The sequence below is a fragment of the Macaca nemestrina genome, chromosome 4 (genome assembly GCF_043159975.1).
Source record: "Macaca nemestrina isolate mMacNem1 chromosome 4, mMacNem.hap1, whole genome shotgun sequence".
Lineage (NCBI taxonomy): Eukaryota > Metazoa > Chordata > Mammalia > Primates > Cercopithecidae > Macaca > Macaca nemestrina.
In genome coordinates this window covers 97,767,263-97,780,241 of record NC_092128.1, presented here as the reverse complement: position 1 = coordinate 97,780,241, position 12,979 = coordinate 97,767,263, and the positions used below count along the sequence as shown (strand labels likewise).

Here is a 12,979-nt window from a genome sequence, read left to right as displayed (position 1 = left end):
ATCATCACCCGCTTCAGAGCTGGAAGTGAGGAACCGCTTTCGTCTGGGGATCAAGAGCATCGGATGTGAGAAATAAATCCCTATTCTCCCTGGATTGTATCTTTCAGAGGCAGAAGAGGAAAATGTCGCCATTTTGTTTGCAATCCAAAATATCCATCATCATGGCCGTTATCTTCCCCCTGTGAAGCTCCCTCAGATTATTCTTAGAAGCAGGCACTGGAGCCTTTTCTGGGTACTGCTGGGTACCAACGAGCTGCTTTTAGAGAAACTCCTCAGTTTAAGGAAAAGGCTCGGAGGATGCCAAGCCAGGCTGCTGCGGAGAGCTCAGTGTTTCTCTCACACCCAGAGGTGCTTTCCCCATATCTGTCCTAAGGCTGTTGAAATATATATATATATATATATATAAAATATTATATATATCCTTTTTAAAGAGTTTGGGCTATGGGAGAAATAGATTTGCTCTCCGCACCTCAACCTCTGTGCCAAAATATGGCGCACCTCAGAAATGCAGAGGCTGCAAAACCAGGCTTTGTGAGGACTAGGGCTTCCACCTTTTGGTCACGCTGAGCAGATACAGGAGTCTTCTTTTAAGTAATCAGTTTAGAGACACGTGTAAAATTACCTGGAAAAATAAGGAACAGCTAGTAAAATTACCTAGAAAAATAAAGATCTTCATCTAAGGATGAAGATCTTTCAGGGATATCACTATTTGAACCCACTTCTGAAATCTACTCTTTAGCTGAGGGAGGGATGGTTTGGAGGCTTCCTCCTTCCCCCAGGGCTAAGATTTTAAAATAAGATTCTAATGTGATTTCCCATATCTTACCAGTCAAGACATTCATTTTGGCTTTCAAAGAAAAAAGTATTGACTTCACCCCCCAGTTTCCTAGATATTAAAAAGAAATCCTTATTAAAATATCCCATGAGTTAAAGTAATAGACTTGGGGAAGATTTCAGTGTTGAGTGGTCAAAGAAAAGGGTTTTCTTCCAGATGGTATTTGAATTAAGGCGGCTGAGGCGGCAGAAAGCTCTCACCCACGCAGCCCCTGACAAAGCCTCAGAGATATGGGGACAGCGCTGCTCCCTCTCTGCACCCCCCTTCCCTTAAGCCTATACTATTTTCTGGTAAAAACAAATGCCAAAAGCCACCATCCCAGAGTCCGCAAAGCACCCTTCCTAAAAGGAGCCCTAATCCTTTTCACTGCCAAAATATATATTTTTAAAGACTAGTTTTCCTTATTTACTTGCATTTCCTGCTCTCCTCTTTGCTCGGTCACATTTTATCTTGGAAGGAGCTGGAAGCTGAAATGTGTTCTTAAGGGCTAGAAGCTGTCAAGGCTTTTGGTGAGCAAGATTGATCGCGCCCAGACTTCCTTCGGAGCTTTGTTTGGAATAAAAGCAAGAAAACTAAAAAACCTCACATTTTCCGAAATAGCATCTCCATCTGCAAGGCAGTGCTCAGTGGTCAATGATATAGGCCACTTATATCTGATTTCCACCCCAAACCCTCTTTGATGCCGGCCTCAGAGATGGGGTCCTGCCTTTGCTCCTTGGTTGGCCTTTCTTGTTTTCTACGTAGATTTTTCTCCCCCTCCAACCTCTCTCTCCCTGGCCATCAGAATGATTTATTTTCCTGCCATTGATGCCTGCCGGCCTGGGGGACTCTGATCACTTCGTCTATTTCAAAGGAAGCAAAAGCGAATCACCATCCTCAGGGTTTGGGGGGGAAAAGAGGTACCTCCAGATCTACCTCTCAGCCTCCTTACCTCTTTCTGGCTTGGTGGATTTTTAAAAAATTATTTTTTGGTACCTAAAGGTGTTATCTTTTGAACCCTCTAGCACCGTCCAAGATGCGCTCAGTCTCAAGTCTCCGAATTGGAAAAAGAGAATGAAGGAGAACGAGAATCTTTATAATTCCTCCTTGGGTCGCCTCCTCTCCCCCGCAGTGCTGTTTCCCACAACAGAACCCGGAAGCAAACATCCCCGGTGCCCAAGGATCAGGAAGGTGTGGGAGGCAGTTCAGGCTGCCAGGGAGCACTCGCTGTATCTAAACCAACCAGCCCCCAGCCAGAGCGTCAAGGACAAGAAGAAGGGTAGAAAAAAAGAGAGAGGGAGGGAGAGAGAGGAACAAGCATCTTCTCTTTCCTTGCTGGTAACTTCCAACAGACTTTCTGGAAATCGGAAATACTCACCGCACCCGAGCCCTATGGGTATGAAACCCAGAATGCCAGGAGCCGCACGCGCCTGCTCGGGGCGGCATTTCTTTGGCTGGCCGCCGCCCTGGCTACGGGGATTTGGACACATGGACCTGGGGTTGTTGTCTCGCTTGGCACATGCATCTTTCTCCAGCCACTCCTGAGAAGTTGATGGCGCAGGAAGGTCGGGAAGCTTTGAGAGCCGCCTCCCGTTTTCCGCTTCCCGCCGGAGCCAGATGCAAAGCTGCCGTGGAATAGCCTGCTAACAATGGGCCGGGGGCACAGACTCTGGGCTGGACACTGGGAGGGGGGCGAGAGGCTGCGGGAAGAAGGGGAGGCGGACATAAGAGAGAGGGAGGGAGAAAGGGGGAGAAGAGGAAAAAGAGGGAAAAAGACAGGCAGGAAGCAAAACAGACCGAGAGAGATCAGTTTTGAGATCCAGGAACTGGTTTCAGGAAAAGTGAAGGAGGAAAAGGGAACGAAAAGGAGGACCCCCTCCCAACCAAAATCTTTCTTTTCTTCTCTCTTTTCTGTCTTCTCTTTCTCCATCTCTCCATCTCTCTCTTCTTCCCTCTCTCTTTATTCTCCCTCTCGCATCTCCTCTCTCCCTCTGCTCCTTTCTCCTGCTTTAACAGAACTTATGTGGCTGGGATGCAGGGCCCTCGGGTGTCAAAACTTTGAAGATTAATGGATTACTTTGTTAATGACTGCAGGCGTCAGACTGAGGTGCTTAAATGATTTGTGAGGTGCGAGGCGTCTTCCCGACAGTCCCAAACAATGCGCGGAGTGTGCGGGGGAGGCAGAGGGCAGCCACCGGCGGGACCGACAGCAGGGCTTACACTCGCACACATTCACACACACATACTCCCAGGCGCACACACCAGATCCTTGCAGATCAGGAGGCGCTCAGGCACCCTCGCCCCCACGTACTCCGGGACATCCCCACCCACACCAACATATATGTATTTTTGCCCTGAAAAAAGTGTAAATAAAGCCTCGCTGGCCCCCAATGAGGCGTTCCTTCCCGACTTTTTTGGATCAATCAAACAGACAGTGGCTTCTTTTGATTAAAGCCCAAATTGTCATTGGGCAGAAGCAATCATGTGACAGCCAATTCGGTCCAATTTCAACCTTGTCTCCATGAATTCAATAGTTTAATAGTAGCGCGGTCCCCATACGGCTGTAATCAGTGAATTAGAAAAAAAACACCCTAGCAGCGATATTCTATGATAGATTTTTTTTTCCCTCTGCGCTCGCCTTTTTCCTGGGCCTTGCCCCCCCAAAGCCCCTCCAAAAGAGGGAACTTTTTCTCTGAGGGGGCTCCAAGGAGAAGGCCATGAATTACGAATTTGAGCGAGAGATTGGTTTTATCAATAGCCAGCCGTCGCTCGCTGAGTGCCTGACATCTTTTCCCCCTGTCGCTGATACATTTCAAAGTTCATCAATCAAGACCTCGACGCTTTCACACTCGACACTGATTCCTCCTCCTTTTGAGCAGACCATTCCCAGCCTGAACCCCGGCAATCACCCTCGCCACGGCGCTGGCGGCCGCCCCAAGCCGAGCCCCGCGGGCAGCCGCGGCAGCCCGGTGCCCGCCGGCGCCCTGCAGCCGCCTGAGTACCCCTGGATGAAGGAGAAGAAGGCGGCCAAGAAAACCGCACTTCCGCCGGCCGCCGCCGCCGCCGCCGCCGCAGCCACCGGCCCTGCTTGCCTCAGCCACAAAGGTCAGTCCAAAGACTTGGCCCCAGGTCTCCGGGACCCTCTTCCTTCTCCGGGCTGCCCCGAGAGTGGCTGTTGGGGGAGGGGAGAGTGGGCTGGGAGAGAAGGAGGAGAGGGAGAGATGCTTGGTTGCCTTGTCCTTGCCCCTGTGGGCTCAGGAGTGGGTTTGATGGAGAGGAAAGGGGATCCTGTGCTCTACAATGAGACATATATATTTTTAGGAAGTGGGGGGAAACTTTCCCGAACTTGTGTAATGTGGGATGATTTATTTGAGTTGGAACTGACCTCCTCCTGTCTAGTTGTCCTAGAGTTTGGCTTTTTGACAGTAATGAAGAGTGATAGATCGCTCTTGCTCAGCTAAGCAGCTGATGCATTAATTATAAATTGTGTTGTGACTAATATAAAGTTTGCTCCCGGATGAAGAGGTTGAGGGGAGTCATAGGCATGAATTCAGTAGACGAGGAGGAGACGGGGTCTCCCCAGGCTGGGCTCCCAGGAAAGGCAGCACAATAGCTCTACTGCATCCAGGGGCGGCCATTTTGTTGCAGTTGATCTTTTCTGCTGTATTTATTCTCCAGTGGAATAACCCCGCTCGGACCCCTCCACCTCCAACTGTGCGTGTGTCTCTTGTTGGTTTCCCTTTCCGCAGAATCCCTGGAAATCGCCGATGGCAGCGGCGGGGGATCGCGGCGCCTGAGAACTGCTTACACCAACACACAGCTTCTAGAGCTGGAAAAAGAATTTCATTTCAACAAGTACCTTTGCAGACCCCGAAGGGTGGAGATTGCAGCGCTACTGGATTTGACTGAGAGACAAGTGAAAGTGTGGTTTCAGAACCGGAGGATGAAGCACAAGAGGCAGACCCAGTGCAAGGAAAACCAAAATAGCGAAGGGAAATGTAAAAGCCTTGAGGACTCCGAGAAAGTAGAGGAGGACGAGGAAGAGAAGACGCTCTTTGAGCAAGCCCTTAGCGTCTCTGGGGCCCTTCTGGAGAGGGAAGGCTACACTTTTCAGCAAAATGCCCTCTCTCAGCAGCAGGCTCCCAATGGACACAATGGCGACTCCCAAAGTTTCCCAGTCTCGCCTTTAACCAGCAATGAGAAAAATCTGAAACATTTTCAGCACCAGTCACCCACTGTTCCTAACTGCTTGTCAACAATGGGCCAGAACTGTGGAGCTGGCCTAAACAATGACAGTCCTGAGGCCCTCGAGGTCCCCTCTTTGCAGGACTTTAACGTTTTCTCCACAGATTCCTGCCTGCAGCTTTCAGACACAGTTTCACCCAGTTTGCCAGGTTCCCTCGACAGTCCCGTAGATATTTCAGCTGACAGCTTTGACTTTTTTACAGACACACTCACCACAATCGACTTGCAGCATCTGAATTACTAAAAACATTAAAGCAAAACAAAGCATCACAAAACAAAAACCCCTTTGACCAGGTGGTTTTGCCTTCTTTTATTCTGGAGTTTATTTTTATTTTCTTCTTGACTTACCCTTCCCTCCTTTAAATGTTGAGGATTTTCTGTTTAGTGATTCCCTGACCCAGTTCCAAACAGAGCCATCTTTTACAGATTATTTTGGAGTTTTAGTTGTTTTAAACCTAACTCAACCACCCTTTATGTGATTTCCTGAGAGCAATATGAGACCTGCAAGAAAGTGATCATCTAATTGTATCTTCACTTTCTTTTTATTTTTGTATTACATTAGGATGCATTGTCATGCATATTTTTTGTAGAATAAATTCTCCTTTCCTATAAATAGCTTTCTTATTTTTCTCCCCTTTTTCAAGGCTCATAACAGTTTCTTTTTCTTCTTTTAGTCTAACTTGGTAAATAAAATTCTAGTCACAATTTATCCTCTTTTTCAATTTTAATACATTTATTAAGGCGGCATGTTCAAAGTCTTCAATGGACAGCAACAAAACAGAAAGCCAAAAAATGACTAGGGCTTCTAATAAGTTTTTTTTGTTGTTGTTGTTTGTTTGTTTGTTTTTGCTTTTTTGCTTCTTCTCCTCCTTCTTTTTAAAGGGAATAGATTTGATTTTCAGTGCACAGGTTCAAGCCATAGATTTAAATTGGTAATAGAGACAGAATTGGGCAGTCTAAGATTTGGGCCAAGCCCAAGCTCTTGAAAGTGGAGAAATAAAGTGCCTACAGAAACCTCCAACTCCAGGAATGAGTAACATGGAGTTTCTTTAATAAGCTACCAGTCTCCAGGTCAATAACTAAGTTATCAACAATTCATTTATTTATACACTTTTGTTTCAAACATCCACATTTCAACCCTCTCCCCCATAAATCTCTCCACATTTTCAGTGTGGTTGATTAATCTCCCAGCTCTTGATGGGTTCAGGCAAAACAGACCTAAAAGACAGAAAAACAAAAATAAAACAAAACAGTGATTACTATCTGGAAAATGCACCCCAGAAAATGTTCTTTCCAATCCTCTGGTTCAGTCACTCTAGGATTCTTTTTTTTTTTCAGGGTCAGAAAAATCAATATTTCATTCTTAAATCTGTTTACATTGCTAATAATGGATCATTAATGCTTCGAAGTCAGGTTAGCAAGTTGAGATTTAAAATGGTGTGTTTCTACACCCTAGGTTATAAATTAACCCAGGTTCTAGAGAGAGAGAAAAGCACTTTAAATGAAATATCAATAAAATGTGATCTAGGGTGTGTCACTGGGTTGTTGCTTTTTTCCCCCTCCCTTGTTAGGTCTCTCCACGTTTATTTTTCCCTTTCTGAGCTCTCTTCTGATGCCTACTTACTTACCGTGAGAAAACGCAGCATGTAAGCAACATGTGTGTGGGACGGGTTGATTTAAGAACCTGGCTCTTAACAGCAAAGGCTTGGAAGTTCCAATGACAACGCGATGTTTCTTCATAGGTTTGCTCCCTACCTTCCCTCGCCCCTTCCTCTGCTAAATCCCAGCTGCCGCGGCGGAGTGTGGGGACTATGGCTGGTTTCTGGCCCCAAGCTCATCGCGGAGCAGGGCGTCCCAGTCGCGGCCAGGGCTGCGCAGCTCCTGGATGCGATTCGTCCTACGCTCATAAATCAAACGCTTTCTATGAATGAAAATGTCATCAAAGAGATCAATTGCAGGAACACATGCACAAATAAAAATCCTCTTACGTATTTGCCGGGGATCCCCGTCTGAAAGCATTAAGTTAGAAGGCGTTTAGTCATAATTCATTTTTATTGCTCTTTTAAAACAACAGCTTGGCTGAGCCGCGTATGCCATGAACAGTTCAGGGCCTCGGCGGCGTTTTGTCTCCTCCTCATTCCTTTCCTTTCTAGTATAAGAGCCCTGAAAGAGGCGTTTTGAGCCAAGAGAACCGCTTGTAGGCGATCATTTTAAGCGTAACCAAGCTCGCCTTTCACCCAGTCTCCCAAGGCGTTGAAAGAGTCTTGGGGCGCTGACCTACTTGCCTAGAGGGCCAAGGATCTCCTACTCGGTGGAACAGCCCCCAGAATTTCTTGGGGGAGGGGTGTGGGGAAAGAACCGAGCTACAGAATCCTAAGGGCTCGAGGCCAGGGGAGGCTGCCTTTGTGTGCCGTTCCCGGAGAGCGGCGCTCTGGGCTGCCAGCCGAGGCATAGCCAGCCCGGCTGCGAGCGCCCGGCCTGCGGGGAGCCGGGAACAGTAAACGGAGGAGGGCGGCCGCGGGCCTGTGTGTCTGCGGGCCTGTGTGCGAGAGCAAGCTCGTGATCCCAAGAAAAACACTCCACCCAGGATACCCCCGAAAAGAGGCCAGGAGAGAAGAGAGGCTGAGGGAGAGCAGCGCCGAAGCAGCGAACTAGCAAAGGGAGAGTGGCTCCTGCCGGGGTCGGCTTTGTGGCAGGCGCCCTGCAGCCGAGGGGGTCCTGCAAACCCAGGCTGAGGAGGGCAACCAAGGTACAGGAATGAGGCAGCGGGGGACAATGTACTGACTTGCTCAGGCTTGGAGGAAGGATTGCTCTCATAGCCAGCACCGACCTCCTCACATCCTGCCCACTCCCCCACAGGAGCTCTTTCTCTCCCTGCCGCTGGAAGCTGGCGCTCCCAAGGAAGCCACCTCCAGGAGGACCGCCTTGCCTTTCCCCTTCTCCAGAAGGAGGAATCCCAGGAGCCGAAACTGGGGCAGGGGTGGCTGCCCAACCCCAGGAAGCGGCTCTTTCCTGCCCCTGCTCCCTCTTAACCATGCTTGGAATGGATCAAAGTCACAGAGAAATACCAACCTGAAAGGAAATGTTTGGGGAGAATGTTTCATTGTTACTGAGGGAGTCCAGAGTCAGCATGGGTTTTCCCTCTTGAGGGGACAGGTTTGGGGGAGCTTCAGTAGGTGGAGAACAGAATACAGAAGACTGAAAGGGTGACTAACATATTTGAAATGTGCTTGCCTTGAAAAAAAAACCTTCCTTGTTCTAACAGGGGAGGAAAGGCTGAAGGGGAGTGGAAACCCCAAACCCACATACATTCCTCACTATAAATTCCATCTGATTCCAACATTGTACACATGGTTGGAGTAAAATTTATACAGCATTGGCTGCAAAGCTTCCTGGACGAGCTCTCGATTTCTCCTACCCAAGACTGCATCAATTATTGGTCTCCGTTTGGCTTTTTCCTCTCTACAAGCCCAGGGTTGACGTGAAACCTAATAGTAAACAACAATTAACGACCTCAGCAGCGTCAGGGTAGAAGGAGGGTGATGGGGAACAGGACCCTTGGCCTGGGATGACGCTCAGATTTTCACGTGTCTCTCTAAGGAAAGACTTGAAGGTTCTCATAAGCAACTACCCAGCCAGTTGGAAAGGGGAGGAGGTGTCGTTGGGGTAAAGTGTTCTGTCCACCATCAGCCATCTGTCCACCGCTCCTCCCACCTGCCAGTCCCCGCACCCACTCTAGACGCGCAGCAGAATGAGGAAGGTTACAAAAGGAAGCTCTCTCTCTCTCTTCTAACATTCCCCTCCAGAAAAAGAGGAACGCAACGAAGGGAGTTCAGCTACTTTGTTGGAGCTGTGGACCGGCCCTGCGAGGCCCACGCGGGAGCGGAGGCTCCTAGGTCTCGGGCGCGGGCAGATGGCCTGCAGCGCACGGCCCGGCCCCCACGCTGGCCACGTTCGCCAGCGTCATCTCTCTCCCCCGCCTCCTACCCCTAAAAATCCGGCGGTCGAGTAGCTCCGCATCCCAGAGGGCTCCCGCTGCAAAACTGAGTGGGAAAGAAACGGCGGAGAGCGAGGAGAGAGGGAGGGTGGGGAAGAAGAGCCCGGTCGCCCCCGGCCTTTTCCGGGGATCCCTGTTTCCAGGGCTCTTCCGCACCCCCCCTTCCCCGGTCGAATTACAGAAACTCCTCATTGCCATGCTAATGAAGAGCGGGGGCTGTGGGGAGAGGGTTTCGGAGACTCTCCTGGAAGAAGGGAAGTTTCTTTTCTTGCCCTCGTCTCCTTCACCCCCACCCGAGTTCCTCCCAGCCAGCCCTCTGCGCTCTTCCCTCTCCATTCCGCGCTTGGAGAGCCGGTGGCCCAGCCTCGCCCCCTGCCACGGTTCTGTGCGCTCCTCACAGCCCCATGGTCTCCCAGCCCAGCCTCAGAGCAGAGAAGGCGGCCTGGGAACCCGGGGCTCGGTGTCAGCCGGATTCCCCGCCTTCCGGTTGGGCGCGCTCCGGGCTGGGCCCGCGAACCTGTGGCCACCCGGCGAACTCCGGCCCACTAACTCGCGCCCCGAGAGAGCCGGGAGCCCTCTTCCCTTCTCACCTCTCGCCAGTTCATCTTTCAGTGCACAGTGGGGAGGGGGCGGGAGCGGGGGACGCCTCTCAGCCCCCACCTCCCGGAGGCCTGGCGGGGCGGGCAGCGGAGTCGGGCGCGCGCAGAAGGCAGCCTTTGCTCTTCTTCGCTCCAGCACTCCAAATCGGCCGTTGCAGTCGCCGCAGCAGCTGCCGCCGCCTGGGCTGCCTGGGGGGGCGACTGCGCGTCACTTAGACGGCGGAGCGCCGGGGATTTAAATGCCACTGAAACGGTGATCCATCACCGCGGAAGCCGGCAAACTTTTGCAGGAGGCTCAGCCATTGGCTGACACCGTCACGTGCCCCTCCCCTAGCGTCCTCCGCCCTCCCGCCCCCCCCTTCTTGCGCACTGTACATTCATATCATTTTTCTTCTCAGGCCCCATGGAGGAAGTGAGAAAGTTGGCACGGTCACCCAGGGCTTCGCAGGACCAGGTCACTCAGTGACAGATGGACAATGCAAGAATGAACTCCTTCCTGGAATACCCCATCCTTAGCAGTGGCGACTCGGGGACCTGCTCAGCCCGAGCCTACCCCTCGGACCATGGGATTACAACTTTCCAGTCGTGCGCGGTCAGTACCAACAGCTGCGGCGGCGACGACCGCTTCCTAGTGGGCAGGGGGGTGCAGATCGGTTCGCCTCACCACCACCACCACCACCACCATCACCACCCCCCGCCGGCTACCTACCAGACTTCCGGGAACCTGGGGGTGTCCTACTCCCACTCGAGTTGTGGTCCAAGCTATGGCTCACAGAACTTCAGTGCGCCTTACAGCCCCTACGCGTTAAATCAGGAAGCAGACGTAAGTGGTGGGTACCCCCAGTGCGCTCCCGCTGTTTACTCTGGAAATCTCTCATCTCCCATGGTCCAGCATCACCACCACCACCAGGGTTATGCCGGGGGCGCGGTGGGCTCGCCTCAGTACATTCACCACTCATATGGACAAGAGCACCAGAGCCTGGCCCTGGCTACGTATAATAACTCCTTGTCCCCTCTCCACGCCAGCCACCAAGAAGCCTGTCGCTCCCCTGCATCAGAGACATCTTCTCCAGCGCAGACTTTTGACTGGATGAAAGTCAAAAGAAACCCTCCCAAAACAGGTCAGTCCTGCTGGTTGGTGGATGCTCCTTGATTAATCTGGAAGGAGCTGGTATGCTTAATTTCCAAGGAAAATTAATAATTATCTTTTTTTTAAAGGCTTTAAGACTAGTGTTGTAGTGCATGGAGAGGGTACCCAGAGGTGTTGGGGCAAAGAAGCCTCAGGGATTGGCGTGTTCTCAAGGATTTTATACATTTGGGAAGTAGGAAGTGTGTGGGGGTGGTTATTGTGACGGTAGTGTTCTGTTAATATCTTAAGGCTCCATTAATCACCTATCTGACCACGCTAATGGTTGACTTCAGGTTAACACTTTACACCTCATCACTCACCCTCCACAGCCCGATTTGTGTTGAGTTCTTGATCTTTTCTTTACCTGAGTGTTGCCATGAAGTGTGTAGGTAATCTCAAGTCGGTTTAAAAATTTTTACCTTTCCATCTCATGGCTTCCCACTTTGCCCCAGGGAAAGTTGGAGAGTATGGCTACCTGGGTCAACCCAACGCGGTGCGCACCAACTTCACTACCAAGCAGCTCACGGAGCTGGAGAAGGAGTTCCACTTCAACAAGTACCTGACGCGTGCCCGCAGGGTGGAGATCGCTGCATCCCTGCAGCTTAACGAGACCCAAGTGAAGATCTGGTTCCAGAACCGCCGAATGAAGCAAAAGAAACGTGAGAAGGAGGGTCTCTTGCCCATCTCTCCAGCCACCCCGCCAGGAAACGACGAGAAGGCTGAGGAATCCTCAGAGAAGTCCAGCTCTTCGCCCTGCGTTCCTTCCCCGGGGTCTTCTACCTCAGACACTCTGACTACCTCCCACTAAGGCGGCTCCAGTCCCAGACCACAGCCCAGGCATCTCCTTGGGCTGGGACTTCTTACCCAAAGCACATGCTTAGCTTATCTTTCTTTCCATTTACAGTCTCTTCCTTTCTGATCCTATCTGGGGAGCTCCTGGCCAGGATAATATGTTTGCAGATAATTCTGGACCAGAGACTTGGTGCCGGGTTAACACCTTAATCCAGATTGGGTGCCAGCATACATTTTCTGGTGGGCCTTAACATCCCTCCTGATTTTAGGAGAATTCACAGAACCTACTGTTCCTTTCAGATGACTTTTTGGAAAATAGTTCCCTTTACCAACAGAAACATGCCAGAAGGAATCTTCTCATCTTTTATCTAACTATATGTACAGCTCTCTCCTCCCTTGTCCTTTAAAGTAGGATATAGTGAAAGGAGAGTCCAGGAGCTCACGAAGAAGAGATACACTGTGTGTTTACACAATTAATTCATCCCTTAATTTAAGTCATTTTCATGTGTGTGAGTTTGCTGGTTGTGAATACTTTGTCCTAAGAGATTTATCTTTATACAGACTTTCTAGAAATGTTTAGGTTACTAAAACAGGGTGGGCAAACTCTCAAAACTGGCACAATTTTATAAGTGAAAGAACAAATTTCCTCATTTAAATCCAATCAGATGCCTCAGAGGGTAGCCTCGATTTGTTCTTACAGTTAAGAAGCCCTGCAGAGCACAAAGTTCAGAAATCCAGCTTCCTGTGCTAAGTCTTTCCCAATCCCCACTCCTTTCTTCTTGGGCCACCCTCTGTTTAAAATTTGTGCTGGGTTATTCAGAACCTAAAAGTATTATTCAAACCAGCTTCTTCCTTCCACAGTTATCTTAGTTGGATATAATGTATTTTCAGGTCAATTGTTAATGTGATGGATGGCACAATGAATGTATATTTTGTGTGATTCGTGAATAGTCTTTTGCATGTCGCACAATGTTTGATGTCCCCGAAGTACCACACTGAGTTCTATCAGTTATCCTTTGTGAGCCTATGATATTCCCCATTTCCTGTACAATCATGAACAGCTCTGAGATCCTGGAGAGATATGATCCAGAGCAGAGTTTACGGGTCTTAGGATGTCTGTAATAAATAAATATACTCAAATTTCAGGTATGCTTAAGCATCCATGTATTTGGCTGGGCTACAATTTGTTAATTCCTACGAAGTTGGCATATTTCATGAGGGGAAAGGGAGAAGGGTGGTAAATATTTTCAAAGAGATGGGCCTTTTCTTGAATAAAAGTTAGTAACAGCTCCTTTATTATAATCAAAGCTCATAATGGAAAAAAAAAGACTGATGAAGAAATTTATGAAGCAGATTTATTTTTGAAACAAACATGGATACTTCCTGGGTCAAGTGCTAACCTT

At 49.6% G+C, this 12,979-nt stretch overlaps 2 protein-coding genes and 1 pseudogene across 3 annotated transcripts; 2 read left to right on the top strand and 1 right to left on the bottom strand.

Moving 5' to 3' along the window:
- Window positions 1-2,566: 2,566 nt before the first annotated feature.
- Window positions 2,567-5,663, top strand: LOC105475745 (homeobox A2). Its single transcript, XM_011731232.2, has 2 exons — window positions 2,567-3,919; window positions 4,564-5,663. The coding sequence occupies exons 1-2, from the start codon at window positions 3,532-3,534 to the stop codon at window positions 5,301-5,303; spliced, it is 1,128 nt and encodes a 375-aa protein (XP_011729534.2). The 5' UTR covers window positions 2,567-3,531; the 3' UTR covers window positions 5,304-5,663.
- Window positions 5,664-6,089: 426 nt separating this feature from the next.
- LOC105475741 (mitotic spindle assembly checkpoint protein MAD2A pseudogene) overlaps window positions 6,090-12,979 on the bottom strand; it is a 35,927-nt pseudogene continuing 29,037 nt past the window's right edge.
- On the top strand, window positions 10,037-12,737 carry LOC105475744 (homeobox A1). Of its 2 annotated transcripts, XM_011731231.3 has the most exons (3): window positions 10,037-10,478; window positions 10,682-10,776; window positions 11,237-12,737. In XM_011731231.3, the coding sequence occupies exons 1-2, from the start codon at window positions 10,125-10,127 to the stop codon at window positions 10,739-10,741; spliced, it is 414 nt and encodes a 137-aa protein (XP_011729533.1). In that variant the 5' UTR covers window positions 10,037-10,124; the 3' UTR covers window positions 10,742-10,776; window positions 11,237-12,737. The 2 variants fall into 2 exon arrangements, with proteins under 2 accessions (XP_011729533.1, XP_011729532.1); XM_011731230.3 differs by having other exon boundaries at window positions 10,037-10,776.